The 21,832-nt window shown below is 38.5% G+C and overlaps 2 protein-coding genes across 2 annotated transcripts in view; one reads left to right on the top strand and one right to left on the bottom strand.

Moving 5' to 3' along the window:
- Positions 1 to 14,692, top strand: part of LOC120517213 (syntaxin-binding protein 4-like) — a 173,700-nt gene extending 159,008 nt beyond the window's left edge. Inside the window, exon 27 of the mRNA XM_039739381.1 lies at positions 12,227 to 14,692. Within this exon, the coding sequence (XP_039595315.1) occupies positions 12,227 to 12,335 (109 nt within the window). The 3' untranslated portion in view covers positions 12,336 to 14,692. The remainder of the gene's footprint in view (positions 1 to 12,226) is intronic.
- Positions 14,693 to 17,931: 3,239 nt separating this feature from the next.
- mmd (monocyte to macrophage differentiation-associated) overlaps positions 17,932 to 21,832 on the bottom strand; it is a 123,704-nt gene continuing 119,803 nt past the window's right edge. Inside the window, exon 8 of the mRNA XM_039739955.1 lies at positions 17,932 to 18,616. The gene's annotated coding sequence lies outside the window, so the exon portion shown is untranslated. The remainder of the gene's footprint in view (positions 18,617 to 21,832) is intronic.

Here is a 21,832-nt window from a genome sequence, read left to right as displayed (position 1 = left end):
CGCCTTTGCATCCTATGAACAATTACATTCCAAATTTAACATTCCAGCTACAAATTTCTTTCACTATCTTCAAATCAGGAACTTTGTTAAACAGAACCTTCCAGATTTTCCTCATCTTGCACCCTCATCCACGCTGGAAAAATATTGCTCAATTTCAAGGAGTTAGACTCCATCTCTACAATATATAAAATCCTTTTACAATCCCTTCCTTTCAAAGATCCAAGAGGACACTGGGAAAATGACCTCTCAATTAATATATCAGAAAAGGAGTGGAAAGTAGCAATGCAGAGAATTCACTCAAGCTCCATATGCGCAAAGCATACAATTATACAACTCAAAATTATATATCGAGCACATCTGTCTCGACTAAAACTCTCCAAAATGTTTCCAGGGCATGATCCAACCTGCGAACGTTGCAACCAAGCCCCAGCCTCACTGGGTCACATGTTCTGGGCCTGCACCAAATTAACATTATTCTGGACAAAAATTTTAATTACCTCTCAGACAGTCTTGGACTCACAATCCCTCCTAACCCATTAACAGCTGTGTTTGGGGTTCTTCCAGAGGGTCTTAAAGTGGAGAAAGACAAACAAATTGTGATTGCATTCACTACACTGTTGGCACGCAGACTTATTCTGATAAACTGGAAGAACCCAAACTCTCCTCTTTAAGTCAGTGGGAAACTGATGTGTTATATTATTTAAAATTGGAAAAATCAAATACTCAGTTAGAGGATCTGTGCAGACTTTTTCAAAACATGGCAGGATCTAATCAGTAATATTTTGAAATGAGTTTATAAAGCACAGAGAATTTGTTGATTTAGGTATTTTTTACAAGCCTTAAATTTTACACCATTTGGCTTGCTCTCTCTCTCAAGGGTGGGGATCGATCTGTTCTTAGCATAATTCTTTTTTTTTGTAAAAACTTGATTACTATGTATTGATTATAATAAAATTAATAAAAAAAAAAAAAAAAAAAAAAAAAAGGTAGTAGAACAACCTGTACTCTTTGTGTACCGTAATTGATTATGAGATGCTGCCTTACATTTTAGTTTTAATCTCCCAGTAATGCTGGAGAAGTGTTCACATTTGGTCCAGTTGCACTTGACCTTGTCAAAGATATATGGTACACTAACATGCTTTTTGACATGTACAATACTAAAGAAAAAGAAGGAAACTAGACAACTCTTGTCAAGATGTCAATAGAGGCATATCACTATGCAGCTCATTAGAGGAAAAGGATAACACCAGCAGAATAACATAAAATGTGCAGAAAATGGTGGAGCTGCACCTGAAGCAAAATGAGCAGAGTGCTAGCAAAGCTGGAAATTCTCAAAGGATCCTGCAACCTTGGTTCTTTGCTTCAGATGGAAACAAATAGAAGCAGTGTGGGAGGCCATAGATTAAAGCCTCATCGACTCTGATTTCAAAGAGGATTCATTTCTTACGGCTTAAAACAACACAAATGTCTCTGTTTCTGAAATGTTATTTTACAGGCTTATGTCTACATTATTCAGTTTTGCAGATTCTTGTATTTTCCTCTGCTCACTTGTAACTTTTAACTACAGTGCAATCAGTGAGAAAATGTACGTAGTGTATCTTGATTTTTGCATTAGCCACAGTTTACTGAAGTATACATAATTTCCTGGTTGTACCTGGAAATGCATCAGCACGTATAGATAGCACTGTAAAATCCACACAAGCTTTAATCAAGCTCCTAAGCCTGTGTTCTAAAAGGGTACAGATGGCTAGTGTAAAAGTGATTTTAAGTACAGATGGCAGGAGTTCTTTCTTCATTCTTCAGAAAATATCACTAAGGGTGCCTGTCAAGTGGATAGTGCTTTTATAGAGATTCAATTTGAACATCCCAAAATCAAGGTAAGCAATTGTGTGGTCTCTGATAATGCCTTGGAAGTTAAATACATTGCTGAAATGCAACTACCAGCATTTAAATTTTTTTTTTAGTTTTTGTGTTGGTGCACATTTCTTATAGTAAATTTACTCACATCCTTTAGTACATGTAAAGACACCATTGTTTGGTGGTTCTTTAATTTGTTCTGTTTGCAATCCCAGATGAAGTAGTATTGGCCCCCATACAATTAAAAAGTGTTAAGAGTCAAATTTTTGATTATGTTTACAAAATAGTCAAGCCTAATTTACATTGGTGCTGTATGCATATGACTAGCTATAGCATATATCATCAAATTTAAGTTTCCACCACACTGATTAACAATGCCAATTAATTTTTTTATTTTATTGAAATCACACAACATTCCATACAAATAAATCAATTTTTACAAAAATAAGATCATCTTTAATGCCATGATCAAATTAAATTTTTGAAAACCTCCAGAAAAAAGTAGGTAATCAGCCTTTGCAGTAATTGCCATCCTAGATCAAGGTTTGATATTTTTTTTTAAAATAATATTTTAAAGAAACCTTGAAACTACATTTCCTGATTTGCAGGCCCTTCTCATTTCCTATAGTTCTTCATTGACTTTCTCTGGTGAAAACTGCAGTATCAGCACTTAATTCTCAACAGTAGGCTCCAGCAGCTTCTGGAGATTTCCCAGGGGCTTCAAAGCCAACCGTGGGATATAATCCCTCCAATTAGCACCCTAGGCTTTCTTCCAATGTACTGTGCCTGGTATACCTTAAAAATGGCTTGTGTTCATCCTGAGAAGAAGTAGGGTGTATTCTGGGATTTTCCCATATTGTTAAAATCTTCATCCTGTCATGAAGTGTGAGCTCTGCAAAGCCGCACAGGAACTTCCTTTTGGCTGGTTGGACTTGTGGTCTCATTCTGTTGGCTACTGTCTTAAGAATATTTGAGGATGAGCATGTATAAAGAATGAAACTCTGTCTGGAGTTAACCATAGCAAAGTGGTCAATGGGGACGAATGAGACAAAAAGTCCAAAAATAATATTAAATGATAGTCATAAAAAATGTAAAAGAACCTCTGGGCAAAGATACAGTGATCACCCTTGGAGCCTAGCCTAGTGGTAAGTTGTCACCTGCAGGCCCCCTGGTAATTGATTGACTTGTGTAGACTGGTCATGCTGAGCCTGAAGAAGCTATGTGCAGTTGTCTTGGAAGCTTACAACCTCAACAGTTTAAAAAAAAAAAAGTGTGAGGTCAGTTAGGATATGTGGCAAGAGTGCCGCAGATCATCAGAAAAAGACTGGATATAAATATGATTTGTGGCAGAGGAGCAAAGCAGTAGCAGCCATTTACTTAGGAGTACATTATTGCTCTCCTCAGGCTTCTTGGCATGAACTCAGTCAGTCCTAAAGAGTTACACAATAATATTCTATGGATTAGTGAGTTAAAAAGTAGAATATTGTGGTCAAAATGTCCACAATCTAGTTGACATTGTTTTCCACTGTAAAAACGTTACACCATCACTCAGGCATGATGATAGTGTCATGGGTTAGTGCTTTGGGACCAGAACAGCTTGTTGTCTACAAGATATGATGTAATCCAGAATCAGACAATTTATCAGGAGAATGTCAGAATATCTATCTGCAAGCTGAAGCTCAGCTAGATTGTCCAGAAAAAAACACTATCCAAAATACATAAGTAGGTCTACTTCAGAATTGATGAAGAAAAAGAAAATGAATATTATTACGATGTACTCAATCCTTAAACTCCACTGAGATGTTATGGGCATGGCCTGAAATGAGCACGTAATTCTCTAAACTCCTCAAATGTCACTGAAGTGAAGCAGTTTTGTAAGGAAAAGTGAGAAAATACCTTTCCATGGCTCTGGAGATTAATAACTATGGGACATGTCTGGTTTCATTGAGTGAGGCTAAAGCAGACGTTTTCATGTGACAAAGTACATTTGATATTTCATAACTATAATTAATAAACTAGAAATAAAATGTGTGTTTCTTTGTCTCTTAAAATTAATTTTCATGTAGTATGATATTTTGATTGAAGATTTGACAACATTCACTACAAAATAAAGTAATCCAGAAACTTGGACAGGGCAAATCCTTTTCCTCACTCCTGTAAAATGATTTCAATGTCATGGGTTATTAGAGGACTGTAAAGAAATTCATTCTTTATCAGTATGAAAGAGAATTCATACTACTTACGTATACAAGATAAGACACTACTATTCTATGTCCATTTGTCAGATGCATTTCATGTCTCAATCGAGTAACAAAGTGAGTTTGGAGGAGAAAGAAATGAGTGAGTGAGGATGGCCCTGCCCGACTCCCTACTCCTGAGGTCCCGCCTCCCCACACGAATAAATCAGTGCCACAACCGAACTGTAATACTCTAAATCCGTTAAGTAGTTCTCTCGTGAAAAGCGGACAGACAGATGCTGTAATATATATATATATATATATATGTAGAGAGAGAGAGATAGTAAACCTGACCATGGTCAGAATGTGAAAAATCTAAAATTTCTGTAGCATTGTAGGCAAACCTTACTTTATTAGTCAAGCATTATGTTGGAAGACTTGATACTCTAGCACTTATGGAGGCATGGGGATGTATTGATTTTTGATTGTTTGCTTTTCTCTCTCTCTCTGACATTCTCTGCTCCTGATGCACACTCCTTTGAAGAGGAAGATATGTTTGCATTCTTTTAATTGTGAGACGGAACTGTCATCTCTGTCTTGTCATGGAGCACAGTTTAAACTTTTGACTAAAGGGTGTTCATGTCTAGAGGGCTCTAATAATGTTGTTAAATGTATTTAGAAGGTCGTAAACAGGTTTTCTATGCTGTAACTGCGAAAATATTTGATTTATAAATAAAGAATCCTACTTTGCGGAAATTCATTCATCGTGGTAGAGTCTGGAACGGATTAACCGCGATAAACAAGGGTTTACTGTATTCAGTTTGACTATTTTAGATTTTACTATATAGTTAGAGTTTGTATATAATTTCTTTACTTTTCAAACTTTTTAATTATGTTGGGGATACATACTTTTGCAAGTATACTATCTGCTTTGGATTCGTTTTCCTGTTATGTCCACTTCCATCAGTATCGCAATAGAATGTTGCAGTTAGAGAGTTTAAGGCTTGTGATTCAAGTACTTGGTTAAGCTCTTCAAAAAAACTCAAAGAACAAAGTATTAGATTAATTGGTAACATAGTTGCAGCTTACAAGTGATGAAGAACATTGATTAGCACTGGGCTAGTCTTTTTCCTCTTCTCTGAACATTGTTGGTTTAACACTAGCTAGGCATGAAGTGCTTATTTGGGGGAAAATGGGCCCAATACATTTTCCTAATTGCAGTACCAGACCAACGAAATGAAAAATAAAAATGTAAAGGTGTACATGAGCAGATAGAAAGTAATGGCCTGTATGTGTTTTAGTAGACTATCCATCCATCCATTATCCAACCCGCTATATCCTAACTACAGGATCACGGGGGTCTGCTGGAGCCAATCCCAGCCAACACAGGGCGCAAGGCAGGACAAACCCGGGCAGGGCGCCAGCCCTACCGCAGGGCGCACACACACAAAGCACACACTAGGGACAATTTAGAATTGCCAATGCACCTAACCTGCATGTCTTTGGACTGTGGGAGGAAACTGGAACACCCGGAGGAAACCCACGCAGACACGGGGAGAAAATGCAAACTCCTAGGTGGGGAGGACCTGGGAAGCAAACCCGGGTCTCCTAACTGCGAGGCAGCAGCACTACCCACTGCGCCACTGTGCTGCCCCCCCTTTAATAGACTAATGTTGCACTGTCACGATGGAATGTGTACTTAACATATTGGTCACAAATCAGTACCACAGCAAAACACTTAGACAGAAATGTTTTTAGAAAATAGACATTCTGTCCACTTCAGTAAAGCTTGACAGCTTGAAGAGGAGTTATTTGCTTTGAAGAACAAACCTGATTGAGAAGGCAAGATCAGTAGATTGCCATGGTGTTTATCTCAGCACCATAGCATATTTCTACAACATGATCTAAAATCCATGTGCATTCTGGCATTAAAATGACATTATTACTGGACTTGTTGTTTTGTTTTGGTTTTATGTTTTTCTTTGATCCAAAGAATTACAGAATCCAAAACAAATTTTCAGAAGAAGGCAGTTGGTTAAGTGCCTAATCTTTTAAACAAGACATCAGTGTACTTTCCTACTGAAATGCTCTTGCTGTTCTCTCAGGCATATTATTCATGCCAACTCAAGGCTTTAGAGTTACTTACCAGAGCAGCTTGCTTTAAAATATGTATAGATATTTTTATTTTACAAATGGTTCACTGCATACTGTACATGTCAATTGAATGTCCTTGTCATGTTGGAATTATGGGTACCATGGACCAAACAAACACAGCTAAGCAAGTCTGTTTAGATGCTCTGGGTCCTTGCCCCATTAATCTCAGCTTATCTCTTGGTCTCGATGTGTACATTGTGTGAAAGCTCTTTAACCTTCACATCACTCCACAGACTAAAAATAACCTCCCTGAGTAAGCACTTGTGTCCCAGGAAATGCAAAATGCTTACTTTGGCTCTGCTTATAGGAGTGTGGATATGCTTTATTTTTCAGATTATCCTGTTGATTTCTGAGTACAATTGTATTGCATCTAGAATTTGACTTGCTCAACCTCACCTTGGTGATTATTTTCTGAAATAAAGACATGGAACTTCTTCTGGGTTGGGGATGATGCTTACTTTATCCTGTGAAAAGGTTATGATTGTGTAACTAGCATGATGGGTAGTTTCATATTTTAAATCAATGATTTTTGGAGCCTTTAGTGGGCACAATCACAACATTCTTTACAGTTGGTAATTTATAATATCTTTCAATTCATTTTTGTATATTACTCTTTGCTAGGCGTATGTTCTACTACATTATGATTAAAGTAAATTGCTAAACCATACAACATTTACATGCATTATGTTAAAAGTAAGACCATATACTGCATCAGCTATGCACCCAATAATACTAGCAGTAGAATTTTCATTACAATAAGACACATAAAACAAATGAAGTGTTACAGACCAAATGGAATTCTGCCAGTGTAAAGGAGCAAGTATAGATATTATTAAGAATTATGCGTTGTAAAACAGTAAAGGGTAGGTAGTATATTTAGGGAGTGATGAACCACCACCAACACTGGACAAGCTGCAGAAGTTTGCATGACCGGCTTTTTATTCTTTAGTCAATGGCCACTTTATTAGATTTTCATATTCATTAATACAGTCAGTTGTGTTATTGGGCATCAATATACTGTATACAGTATAACATAAAGACATGCTCCAAGAGCTATGGTTGTTTCCCATCCAAATGTTAGAATGGACAGCATACATGATCTAAGCAACTTTGACCATTATATGATTACTGGTCCCAAATGTGGTGGCTCTGGCATCTCAGTGATGGGTGTGTTCCTGAGATTTTCATTCACTTTAGTATCTAGGATTGTAAACAGTGAACTGCAATGAAAAAGGTAAGAGGAGAATGGTCAGCTGTTCATAAGCTAACCCAAAGTCCATAGACAACAACCGCTCTTTATAACCGTAGTGCACTGTAGCACATGAATATACAATGCTTCAGACCGTAAAGTGGATGGATTGCAGGAGCAGAAGACCACACCAAGTTCCCCCTCCTGTCAGCTAAGTACATGAAGTCGGCCTACATTGGCTATGTGCTCAGAAAAATGAAGAGTTGAAAATTGGAAAAATGCTGCCTAGGTGAACGAAATCTCAAGTTTTGCTGTGACATGCAAATGGTAAGGTCTTAATTTGGCATAATGGCATGAATATTTTCTATATTCTGTCAATGGTACAAGTTAGTTGTAGTATTGTAATAGTGTAGGGAATGTTTTCTTAGCACATATTAGGTCCATTAATACTAGATGAATGTCATTTAAGTGCCACAGCATACTTATGCATTGTTGCCAATCATGTACATCTGTTTATGGTTTAGTTGATCCTTTCTCAAATGGAACCTTCTAGCAGGTTAATGAACCATGTCAAAAAGCATGAATCATCTCGAGCTAGATCCACAAGCATGATGGTTTCACTTTACTCTAGTGGTCTACATTTTCTCCAGATTCCAGTCGAATTATATTTGGAATGTACACAGAAAAAAATGTTATAAAGAGGAAAAAAGCACTAAATAATAACAAGTTTCAATAAAGGTTAAACTAACCAGTAAAGTGCATTGAAATTTGTGCCAAAGAATCGGAGCAGTGTGTTGCCCCTATATTTAATAAAACTAATAAAGGCATGAGGCCTTGAATTGCCTGTACACAGGGATGTCTTTTTTGTCTAGCTCATGTTCTTAAAAAGTCTATATATTTTGAGAGCAGATTGCAGCAGACAGGTTCATGCTCTCCAGCTGTCTCCCTTCGATAACACCATGTGTCACATTGAGCACACACAAGGGCAAGGCAAGCTGTCACAGTATAGCAATGATCTCACCAGGCAATACTGGTCAGGAGAAGGCATGCAAGAGAATTGCACATTGTCATCCACACCTGCAATCCACTGCACAATGAAAACTGACCTGGTCTTCCTTCCCATTTTTGCCTGTTTCATTAAAGTGTGCAATGCATGGACATGATTCTGTCTGAAAGTAGGTAAATATTGCCTGCATGCAGTTTTGATAATCTAGCATTTAGTCTGTATTTTTGCATCAGGAGTTTTGTCCTTATCAGACATGTTCAATCAAACACCAGTTTAAATAAATAAATATGGGCCTTTATCTCATAACAGCTTTCCTTTGTTATGTTACTGCTTCTTGTACAACCTCAAACATTTTGACTTTAGTAATGGAGTTCACAGAATGAAGCACATCAATCTATTCTTCCATCAGACCCCTCAGCAGCTCGTATAGATGGTCTTGGGTAAGGGTCTCTGCAGACTTCCTGTTATCTCATTGTAGCATTACTGTTAATATCTTGTGCCAGTATACTGCTTGGAGAATACTTTTTTAGTCTGACTTTTCAGGCCAAGGCATTTGCAATTTACTTTGTTGTGGTGTTTCTTTTAGGTCAGTCTTCCATCCAAGATAGTCTGTTTTCATTGCTGTTGAGACTTATGACAGAGTCTACAGGGTGCAAAATTACCATAAACAGAATAGCAAGCACTTTGTGCCACAACTGTCCATGAAATCAGTAACACTTAGAAGTTTGAGGATGATAAGTTTGTAAATATGATTGGCAAAGGGAATACAGTTACTGCTTAGAATTTCAGGGAACACATGATTCCCATGTTGTATGCCGTGACTCTACACAGTATGTTGATTGTTAATTGTTCAAAGCTGAAAGTTGCTGCCACGGCCAGTTTCAGTCTCCTGAGCTGCTATGAGCCTATGACCTCTGGTAAAACAGTTGATGTTAACCCTGCATGCCTAGCAGGGTCAGAAAAACAACTTAATTAGAACTAAAAAAAATTTTCCAGGGAAAAATGTTGTGGGCTGGTCTGCTTCCTGGCTAATCTCAGAGCCCTTGGGCTGAAATAGCAGAATGTAACTGCTTGAAAGAGTTAATATTAGTGTTCGTGCATCTGAGCCTGACACTTTGTTACTTTGGCAGGCCGGATAATTTGACCTGGATCTACTGTACTTGATAGCAGAATGGGCTGGGGGTTGCTAAGATTAATATGTTTGGCACACATATAGAACTTTTCTTCTACAACCGTTTGGCTTTGTAATTCCAAAAGGAATACTCTAGTCAACCAGTAAACATACACATGAAGGAGAGTCGATCATTGGGAAACATAAGGAAAGCTAAGCAAAGCTGGCTACCACACTGGATCTTCCTCAATATAACCTTTTCTTCGGAAGCCACTTTTGCCCCTAGGAGTCACTTGCCATTTACCAGCCACACCTACAAAGTGCAATGCAACAAAACATGATCATTTTTTTAAAAGCTTGGTCCACTGTTTATTAAAGACCATTCAATTCTGATAAAGTACATAAATAAAAGTACAATTTTAAAGATTCTACATTATATAATTGCACAGCTTTTGTCAAATGTTTTGTTGCAAAAGACAGCACAAATGAAGATATTACTAATATTTCAAGTGTCCAAGGCTTTCTCTAACAGAAAGTACAAAGAATGATTCTGTCATGGTTATTTTCATGAGTATGGAATTATATCACATACAGTACTGTATGAGCCAGATCTGTTTTTGAGCTCAATACACATATTTGAAATAACGATTTCCTGAAACAAATAATTTCAATGAGTTACAACAATTTCACATTTTCTTGGTGCACACATCAGCCTAATCTGGGTTACACAGTGATGAAGTGGTTAGTGCTGCTGCCAGACAGCTGCAGAGTCCTGGGTCCTGGTATTGCCTGTGTGGAGTTGTCTCTCCAGTCTGTGTTAGTGTATCCATCAAAAAGATATGCAGGCTTGGTTACTCTAAGTTGGCCCAGTTTGTTTTGAGTGAGAGAGTGTGAATGAGTGTTCCTTATGAATTACTAGAGCCTTGTCTTTGTTTGTTTCCTGTCTTGTGCCTGATGCCGCTTCCCAGTTCTGATTAATGAGCTAATGGGTAAGATGGAAAATGGTTGGATCAGCTTCACCTGTCAGAGGTGAAGAAAAGCCAGACATTTCACATTTTTTTGGTAAACACTGTAACCAAACCTTTAGAAGGCTTTCACACTAATGAATCTTTATTTCTGCTCCCAGAACATTTAATATCCAGTCTGTTCTGACCAAAGCAGTGTTTGCTGTGTAAAACCGAGCTCCTTTCTAGAGCAGTATAGATTGAATGGATGTTTACTTCATGAATATTCACATTGCAGGCCTTATGCTAGGGTTATATCTGGATCTGAACACCCTTCACGTTGCTGCCACCCATTTTGACCCCAAGAACTGTGATGTTACTGTGATGCACATGTGAATACTACAACTGCAACTACAACATAATGCTTGCATGTGGCCAGGTCAATAGTGATTTTAAGATTTCTGGGTATGTCATACGCTAATTTTCATATTTATCTCATTATATCACCTTAACTCTTTGAGGGCTGAATATTTTTTCCAAAACACGCAGTTTTCTCAAAAGTACCCAAAGCAAGGGTCTTGCACTTAAATCAACCTGAAATATCACCTGCTGGGTGCTGTGGCTGCCAGTTCACAGTCTCTTGTGGCTCGAGACGCTCATGGGCGGCATGATGACTGGCAGGAATGTGTGGCAGGCTGTCTTTGCATGACAGGGGTATGAATGGTGGCAGCAGTCACAATCACAGCGCAATGCAGTCTGGTTTGTACCTCGTGTCATTACGAGTGGCGGTCTTCATCTACCATGTTCGGCACCACGATTAGCTGATGCTGGTACCTCACTTTAGTTTTCGATCTTGACAGGTCAGAGTCCATTTCAGCGATAATATACAAAACATTCTTTGCTTTGTGCATTCAAAATTTGTGCATGCCATTTTTATGGTTGATTGCTCTTCACTACTCCCCATTAGCACATGGGAGTCTCGGTCGAACCAATGAAGCTAACTTTCCTTCTAGCAAAGAGAGCTGAACTAAAATGTAGTGGTGTGTTTTGTCACTGTTTGCAGTTGCTTACTTACTCTCAACCCCTCCTGCTGATCAAAGTCGATTTCTGCCCTGAAAGAGTTAAGGTAGCCTTGATACTTATTGAGCTCACTAAGGGTTAATGTTTGAATACCATGTCAGGGCCAACAGCATGCCTCGATTTTCATGCTTAATTGTATGAAACAGAAAATTGTTATTTCAAAACTATAATACACAGCAGGTATTTCTTCTTGTTCTTCTTGCTTGATGTGTGTCAAAGACGACATAGGTCAACGCAGGCCACATCCTGGGGCCTTTTGTTTTGCTAATTGCAGCTGGGTTCAGTGCTTCTGACTGTGAATTGTGTCTTTCCCAAGAGTAACCAGGGAGTCCTCATGCAGCAAACTAGTGAACACTTCAACAAGTACTGTAGGGGAAAGGTGTGTTGTAATATTAAGGAAAGTGATATTAAAAGAGCAAAGTTTAAATACTGCTTTTGTCTTAGGTGGTGTTAAGAGGCCTAAGAGCATTCTACATCTTTTAGCTGCATGAATTTCTGTGTGAATCTATCATTATATATTCCATTGCTTTTCTTTTCCTCTGTGAGCATGTGTGAACTTTAAATACATTACAACCTGTCATTCTTCCTTCATTGTGAAATTTGGTGTCCCATAGAGATACAACCAAAATATTTATGAAAAGGTACTTTTTGGGAGTTTGAAAGCTGTATATCAAGGAGATCTAATTACCCTTTTGTGTTCTTCTTCAGCCATGTGACTCAGACAACCTCGTGGACTCATCCAGTGACCAGTACACTCACCTTGCCATACTCAGACAAAGAAGAAAGTACAAGAGGACAATGTGAAAATCAGAACTGACTGTTGACATGAGCATTGTACTCCAAGACCCGACTGTGGACATAAATACTTTGCTACGGGATCTCTTGAAATAAACCTATACATTTCTTTCTTTTTTAATATTTCAGTGAGTTCCTCTATCCCTGAAGAAATTGTTAGAACTTCTATGGCTGTCAGTTTTTCAGTTCTATGCTGTTATAGATACTGTGTGAATCACAGAGGGCAGTACTTCAAAGTTCCTTGCACAGTTACTTCATAAAATAAGTGGCACATTTCTGGTTTTCACATGAGACTGAAGGAGAGGATGGCACATCAGGTCTGTTCAGCCTTCTAAACAATGATGCAGTTCTCCTAAAATCTTCAGTTCTTATCTGAATGGAGTTGTGCTCCGAGAGTGATAACCACTTTTATATTCTGTGTTGACAAGAGTTTGACCTACAAGCCAATCGAACACTTCAGTGACAATATTTCACTATTGCCTTCAAGTGAAGTGGACATAACCAAATCTCCACACTGGGATTCCTGTGAAAATACATGTTTCTAAGAAAGGAAAACAAAATTCAGATCCAAAGACAGAGGCTAGCCTGGTATCTAAACCTGACATTTCAGATCTTTCCAGATAACTGAGCAGTCTGAGAGAAAACAACATAAGAGACTCATGGTGTTGTAAATGCATCATGTACTAAATGACTACAGGAAGCTGGGGGATTTGGATTAGACAGTGGAAATATATTTACACCAAATGGGTTGCTGTGAACCATGACATAAAGCAGTTTTTCTTCTTACTGGCTGCTTATATACAGAAGAAGACATTTACTCTTGAAGCATGATATAGACAAAATAATCTCTTTGACCTATGTGCAAGGTAGTAGTAAGCAAAACAGCTCAGAGAAGCAACTCTCATCTTCAAGCCAAAGAATGAGAGAAAGAAAAAGGCTTGAGTTCAGTTTAAACATTTAGTTGGCACGAAGACGGGCATTGTCCATCTTTGAAATATACAGTAAAGTGAACATTTTGTTTTGTCTTTTATGAGATTAGAGGACATTCTATATTTGTTACCCTTTGTCTGCAGAAATGTGAACTGACTTGTGCCTTTCTGACTAACTGCCCTACAATTATATACCAAACATCTTTTCTCAAGAGGAAGTTTTGCCTTGAGCTGTCTGTCCTGCTGGGTATGCAGCAGGCAAAGTGGAGAAGGACTGTTGTTGAGTGACAGTTTGGAAAGTGAGAATATCATGTGATATGTTACTGAATTGCTACACTTGACCACAACTCAAAAGTACAAGATTTACATATGATAGATTAAATGTTAGATACACTACAGTCTGAGACAACAGGGCTGCTGGCATTTCTATAGGTGCAGTGTTTATTTTGTTGTACGCATACATGTAAATATCAACTGTGTGTATCTGCATCATGTCGCTGCATATGTTACACTAGTATATTAAATCTCTTTAGTGTTCATGGGTGTCTTAGCCCTCAGTGGCCTCTCAGGCTCAGTGAAGATTATCATGTGAGACCTTTCCCTATGTGGCGCAGAATAACACGTACAGTATAATTAAAATCCTCGTTAGAGTTGTTGCCTTATCAGCCTAAAATTCCACTGTTCCTGCTCGTTATTTGTTTGTTTTCTAGGTCATCCTTATTTTCAAATATATATTTTGTTACATTTTGTCATAGTGTGCAACACTAGACTTTACAGAACAATGCAAATTATTGGTTAGATTCCATTGCCTTTCAAGATTTTGTTCTGTCTGAATGTACTCCGATGCTCTGGCCCTTCCCTGAATTTGGACTACTAAATTAGGACTGAATATCCGATCCCCTCTCCAAGAAGAGGTGTCATGGAGATCTAAGACAAGCTGTGAAGCCCCTTCACTTGGGAAGCTTTCATTCGCTTCAGCAATCTGACTGCCCTCAAGGTTTTAGTTGTATGCAAATTTGTCAGTCCATTACCAAGCAGCAGGATGAACAGTAGTCATCAGCATTTAACTGGGAATATACATCTGGTTGTTGGTGTAAACCTTGTGTATCATGCTTACCATTTTCCTCTGCCCCCATTCTGCTTTAGATAATAGCATTATCTCTTCATCTGCGGTCAGATCTTGCCTGTTGATGACATGAAAGGCTGTCCCCCCTGAGTAATGGCTGGCTGTTTGACAAAGATACAGCAAGTTCTGCAAATTGAATAATGTTATCTTTTCTTTTCACTCAGAGCTGACTTTTTCCTAAATTGAAACCTGTTTAGTGTAACACTTGTATTTATTCCATGACAGAGTCTTGTTTACCCCCTTCCTGCTCTACAAAGCTGTGTCCATAAGTGGTTTATAAATAAACACCTGACAGTTGTTTTCTGACAAGTGTTACACATACAATATCCTTTCATTTTCTTAACATGCTCTTTTTCTACAGGGAGATGAGGAGCTGGGTCACATTAATTTCGCACTGTGAGGGGGGCAAGGTCAGAACCAATCCAGAATGGGATGGAGTTCCATTACCAGGTATTAACACAAAAATTCACAGTTGCCAATTAACAGCCTCTTTGAGATTTGGAAGGAGACTGGGGTCCTAGTGAAAACCCATATGGACACAAAAAGAGTCCACCGAGAGAGAGTGATTGGACCTGGAAAAAGCCCAGATCCCAGTACATTCTAGCCATGATACATAATAGTTTAACACGAAATGTAGGCAAGAGGACTCATTTAGCACCTTCTGAAACTGGAGAACAGTTAGGTATTTGAAAAATTGATTCATGTTTTCTGTGAAGTAAAGCACACTTTCTCTGTGTTGATGCTCTGGTAGACCTTTCTGCTCATTTGTTTTTTCACCATCTTATAGCAAATCTGAAGACAGTAGTCTAAGCTATGGAATTTACACTTGCATGTCATGCTGAACTACAGAAATGCTAGGAAAGCAAGTGGTCTGCATGTTGTAATTAAGTTAAGGGGACGTGCATTTAAGGCTGAAGCCAGGAGACATTTCTTTACACAGAGTTGTGGAAATCAGGAACAAACTACAAAGATATTTCTCACCAACTACAGAAAAACCTCGTATGTCACATCTTTCAAGTTTTCAGCAAATTGAGAAAATGATGTCGCCCCTAAAATTAACGATCTGTAGATATAATTTTTCCTGAGCTTCATGTATACAATATTGTTTTTTTTTCTCATGAATTAACAACACCTGCCATTTAAATTGCACAATAACAGCATTAAAATCATGTGATTGTAATCTGATGTTTTCATTGGTAGGCGGTCTTTCCTCATTGGTCAGTGGAGTTGCTAGGTTTTTCTCTTGCAGTATGTAAAATACTGTGTACATACTCGCCTCTTCCATCGTGCTGTGACTGGAATGAAGACATATTTGGCCATCACCACTACTTTATAACATCAGGAAAGACCTAGTAACTCCAAAAACTTAAAAAATGCAGTTTTGAAGAAAAAAGGTTTTCCATTGTACGTGAGATCTAACTGAAGCAGAAACTGCGTCTTGACAACCCTTAGCTAAAGAAATGAGCTTGATAGACTGAATGGTCTCCTCTTCTTTGTCATATTTCTTATATACTTCTCCACAGTATGGACTTACTATCCATCCATTTTCTTAAACCCACTTACTCTCATACAGGGTCACAGATTGTCAGAGCACATCTTGGCAGTGTTGTACTGAAGGCAAAGACCAATGCAGGATGGGGATGAAGACCTACACTCGCTTGCACTGAACTGATCTAGAGACATCGGTTAGCCCACCACACACGTCTTTGTGACATTCAGTTGATTTAAAATTACCATTGAGTACATCTCTCAAAAGATGTTGGAAAGATTGGACAGATTTATAAATAATAACATATGTTCAAGTGAAAACATTCACAAAACCTTAGAGTGAATATCCCTATTTTTTATTAAAAGGATTGATAAACATCATTGGGCTAAATGGTCTGTTGAAGTTAAAATTGATCTAATAAATATGTATATTTGGGGTAAGGAAAACCGGGGTTTTGAGGATCAAGACGACAGAGAGTAGCAACGTGTTGCATGTTGATTGTCACATGCAAGTAAGAACTCTACTGTTATTGTGACAGTCTTGCCCTGCTACATTTACTGTATTTAAATACAGTGTAATAAAGGGTTGGAGCATAGCCTTCAGAATCTTGTGTCTACACAAGGCCGTCTTAACAGCATCATAGCCCCCCGGGCAAAGTAGTGCACTGGGGTCCCTGTTTTGATAGCAAAACAGAAACATACATAGGCTGAGAAACATTGTGGGCCCCTATGTTCCTGGGACCACTGGCCAGTGTCCATTGTGGTGGAAGGGGTTGGCGAACGAAGACCCCTAGTTATTATTAAGGAAAATAATGAAAAGTAAAAATTTTTCAATGATGTGGCTGTTCAAATTTAGCTAGTTACATTCTGAATCACATTCACATTGGCCTTCACCAGACATTAAAATCAGGTGTTTTTATTGAATTTAGTTTTGTTAAGTTTCACTTGTTTGTATAGAATGTTACTTGCTTTTAATAAATTCAATACATAATAATAATGTTTCTGTAGGATTTCTCTGAAAGTTTTTTGGTTGCATAGTGCAGATATAACTGTGATCCACCAGGAGCCAGTAAAGATCATACAGGGCAAGAGAAGAACAAAAGGAGTCTTGAAGTCTTTACATTTTGCATATTATGGAACACTGTCAAGACCATCATTATGAAACAGAGGCAATATAATAGCATTTGGACAATGCAGGACACCAACCCAAAAAAAAACAAAAATAACTGATGACCAGGCAAACAGAAAGTTCAGAGGGCAGAAGTTCCAACAGAACAATGAGAACCTTAAACAACTGCAATATATGGCAGTACTGTAGCTGGTCAACTCCCTGTATACTGTAGTGCGGCCATTTTGTGAATTCTGTACAAAGGGAGTTGTGTGGTTGGGTGGCAAGATGGATGCCATTATGTACAAAATGAAATATCCAGTCCCATACAAATGTTGGAAGAAAACACGTGAGAAAAACTTTTACGGTTTTATAAGACCACAGTAGAAATTGTTGGTCTTGTTTCCAAAGGACTGTTTGTTTGCCAGCACAGCTTATCTTCCAAAGAGTACTGTCTGGCATTTTAGTGGCCTGATAAGTAACAGGGGCTCTGGTCAGGATGGACGAGAAAACTAATGGCGTCAAATGTCAAGGTGTTTTAGCACAAATCCCTCCTGCGCTGTCAGAAAGATCAAGTCAATGAGAAATTTCACCTTTCAACATGACAGTGATCTGAAGTACATCATTGAATGAATGAAGAAGTAGGTTAACAAAACAAAATCAATATCCTGCAATGGCCGAGTCAAAGCCCAGACGTCAATCCTATAGGAATTCTGCAGATTTACTGAAAAATATCCCTGTGCATACAACATTCCTTTTCAATTTGGCAAAGTTTAAATTCTCCCACAGAGAAGAGTGGGATACAATTGCCAAATCCAAATGTACTTGGATGATGGACACATGTCCAAATATACTTACTGCTGGAATCAAAGAAAAGGTTCTTCATTATTGGATGTTCACATTTAACATACCTCAGAAATTTAAAAATGTCTTTATTTTTATTATTTTCACTTGAATACTATTTGTTGCAAGATCTTATTCAAGATATAAAAGGCTGGCATGATTTATTTTGATTGTAGTCATTATATCAACACAAGCTGACATGTCAATATGGCGTATGTTACCTTTTCGTATCCACTGTATGAGTCTCTGAGAAAATGGGGATATGCCGGGGATTTTATTCAAGATCAGAGCTAAAGACTGTGCCACCATGTCAGTCTAATACATCTGTACAGTAATAAAGTAATGAATTCATCTCTATACTATGTGCTCCTAAAGGATGGGTATAGGACACATTAGTTTAGTTGGTTAATTCTCTCAAAAACAATACATTTTTGTTTTTTTTTAGTTGTCTTTAGTAAGGCAAGTTAACATTTTTTACAAATGGCACTATTTGAAGAAGGACTAGAGAATGGCAAAGCATTGGCATATAATCTCGTCTTCCTGTGTACTCTTGTGGTCAAGGGAAGTACTGCAGGCCCACAATCCCGTTGTCCCTATCTAATCAACGAGAATGATAAACAAAACACGCGCTTGATTGCGCTAGAAAGGAACAGAATAGAAGTTTCCTTAAAGTCGAAAATCTCGCCTGCTTAGTCACTTGGCTAGCAGCTCTGCCCTGCAGTGCGCTCTTTCATCGAGTGATGCCGGATATATCGCTGGGGAACCAGAAGGGGCGGGGTCAAATGTCCTCACTGGGCATCTTCTTAGCACTGTGGAGGGAACAGAAGAGGATACAGTTAGCACCAGCACCACCTCTTGACCCGGAGTGGTAGTGCATACAGTACCACAGACGACCCAAAGGGTGCACTGACGTGCATGTGTGACACTCTTGTTGTGTGTCCCTTTGTCTGTGTTCCTCAGTGCTAACACATGCAGCTTCCTTCTGTTCCTATTTCATTTGCACTTATACATAACAAACCGACTCTCCCAGTAGAGTCACCACCATGTCCCAGATCTCCCAGTTACATCTCACAATCCCTTTCTGATAAAAGCTTTGAGGCTTTAGTTATCTTTTGTCGCCATCTTTTCTTTGTTACTCTTTATTCATGCAAACACTGCTGTTATATTGTTTGGTATGAAAGATGGTGTTAGTAAGCTACTGTTCTTCTGGATCTAAATTGCTATGCATCCATTTACTTGTAGAACTTTGGAATTTTCTAGTAAGCTTCAAATGTCAGGTTCACGTCCAGTTAGCCTGCAGTTCGCCGGATTCATCACATCCATCTGACAGGAGGGCTTCTGGATCTGCTCAGCACCACAACTACTCAATACTGTAAATGTTTTCAACCAACAAAGACGGAGTATGCGGCAAACGGGCAAAATCTCCCGTGTTTCATTTCTGTCTTTTATGCAGCTGATTCATTGTCCGTATGCTGTTTTTCTGGCAGTGAGAAAACTAGTTTTCCAGAAAGTGAGAGCGTGTAGACATACCTGCAAAAAACGTCCTTAACTACCGGTAGATGTGGTCCACATTTAAGATGACTTTGCCACTTACAAGCTGAAGACATATAATAAGGTAACCGAAAGTACAGGGAGCCAAGTTTCTGTCTGGGGTTGAGAGGTTGAGAAAACGTAGAATAAAGAAAACAGCAAACGGAAACCAAATCAATTGGGACAATTCATATTTTTGAGTATTTTTTTAATCATTTCATTAGTCTGAGTAATTCCTGCGTCTTATGGCCCTACTTCCAAATGTTTAAATTTCCATTGCAAAAGAAAAAGATAATAGTAATTATGTACAGGGTTGGGGGTCCGACAAGGGAACAACAGATTTAATTGTAATTTTTAAATCGAAGATAAAATAAAGTAACTGCTAAACAGACGATTGATCAGTGTCTTCCAGAGCTGGGTCCCCTCAAGTCATGACAATGGGATGTTGTTGCTGGAATGGGCGGAGTCAGAATCGGAGTCCTCCCCCCTGCAAAAGACTTGCCAAGCCTACTTGAGTGGCACTGCCTGCATGTCCTCAGGAGAACTGGTGAGATGAGTGCTCTCTGCTGATGACCAAGCTCACATTTAATTCAACTAGAACAGACAGTTTAGCTATTTTGCATTTATTGTCTTGTCTTTAGTCCTATTTTAGGTATCTACTGTATTATTAAAACTAAAATTGGTACTTGTGTACTAAACGGACGGCATGGACGGCTAGTACCCTTTTCTATTATCATGACGCAAATAGGATTTTCGTTTTTAACATTAGGCACCCAAAGGGGATATTAACATTAGGGACCTGTAGGCAACTATGCGCCACCCCCACTAACTTTAAGGTTAGTATTTGTGGATGGGGTAGGTCAGTCTAATAATTTAAACTCCAGAAATGAAGCAGCCGGGACGCCTCCCGCATGGAGCCCAACACTAGAATGGATAGGAACTGCCTTCCGTTTAGTACACAAGTACCCTAAAATTCTTAAATATAATTTTAAATATCTATTTTTTAGGTATCTGAAATAAATTTCATTAGTCATAATTTGAATTCAAGACATCTGTAATTAAATTTTGTCCAGTGAATTAAATTATGATTAATTTCCAACTCCACGACTAAGACTGTAGGTTTTCGTTCTAGCCCTTTCCTTAATTAGTAGGCACTTTTTTTTTTGCTGCCCCTTTCCCTTCATTTCAATTCACTTGTTCTTTTAAGATTCAGTCCTCTGAATTTCTTCATTTCTTTTCCTTTAATGGCACCCAAACAGAAATGAAATTTGAAGTGAGCATCAGATGACCAACTAAATCAGGGCATCAAACTCCAACCATTTAGTTAGATGCCTAATCTTAGTAATTAAACTCGTTCTTTAATTCCAAGGCTTGTTGATTCTCTCGTTCTGCCACAGCAGACATTTCCAAAACTGTTGATTTTCTTATTTTCGAAGAACACCGTCAAAATGTATTGTCGATCTGAGCAGATATGTGCCCTATAACCCGGAAGTGCATCATAGGCAGAGCGACAGCAGAAGTGACATACTTCCGGGATAAAGAAAAGGATTTTTTATCTGACCCGGAAGTGATAAGGATCACATGAACTGGGGATTGGAACACTTCCAGGTCAGGGACTTTAAAAGGACTGTGACAGATCCCAGATGGCGAGCTGAGCTGGGTGGTAGGAGGGCAACGTGTCTGGGAGTGGTGGATTTATTATTGTGATTTGTTTAATGAATATTGTGTAGAAGAGGGTGCTTTGTGCACTGTTGTTAATAAATATAGTCTACTTTTGGACTTTTATCTGGTGTCTGACGTTTGATCAGAGGGTTCAAGGGAGCGATACTGGCCCCAATCTGTCACAATATATATGCCAAAGGGGTAAGTAAACTTTACTTGACCAAGTAATTATAAGTACAAATTTTTGGATAAGTCAATAATTCTTACAATAAGGAAAGCTAGACTTAATGTGATGATTTTACTAACTTTTTACTTGGCTTAGGTTTCATTTTTTTTGCAGTGTGGTGCCAGTGTCTCATTGGAGACCATGGTCTTTAAAAGGTGGTCTGGAATGCATTGGAAGCAGGGGTTTGCCAGCTTACACTCTCTTAAGGGTTGATCCCCTTGAAGGTCAATGCCAGGGCACAGTGAGAAATGGGTCAGGGTCTGAGTTGGTATGAGTGCCCACTGGTTGGCCTTTAGCCCCTACCCACTGCTTCATTTATGGCTAAGTAACACTTTACAGTGCTTTGCACACCTTAAAAAATTACAAATTGCATTTAAGGAAGCTTTGAGTTGCAAAAACCTCGTCTTGTTCTTGATGTATCTCTCAAATGAGGCTTTTAGTGTTTCTTAGTGTTTTCATGCAATCCTTTGTACTCGTCATGCTTTCTATGTTCGTGGCACTGCTTGTCTTTGGAGATTTGTTTGCGCTCTTTTGTATACTAGCATCTGAACATTTTAACCATGACCTTCTGCTTTTAGTACCAGACAAAAACGTACTGTTGTCAAGC

The sequence above is a fragment of the Polypterus senegalus genome, chromosome 17, assembly GCF_016835505.1.
Source record: "Polypterus senegalus isolate Bchr_013 chromosome 17, ASM1683550v1, whole genome shotgun sequence".
Lineage (NCBI taxonomy): Eukaryota > Metazoa > Chordata > Cladistia > Polypteriformes > Polypteridae > Polypterus > Polypterus senegalus.
This window is presented reverse-complemented; position numbering and strand designations above follow the sequence as displayed.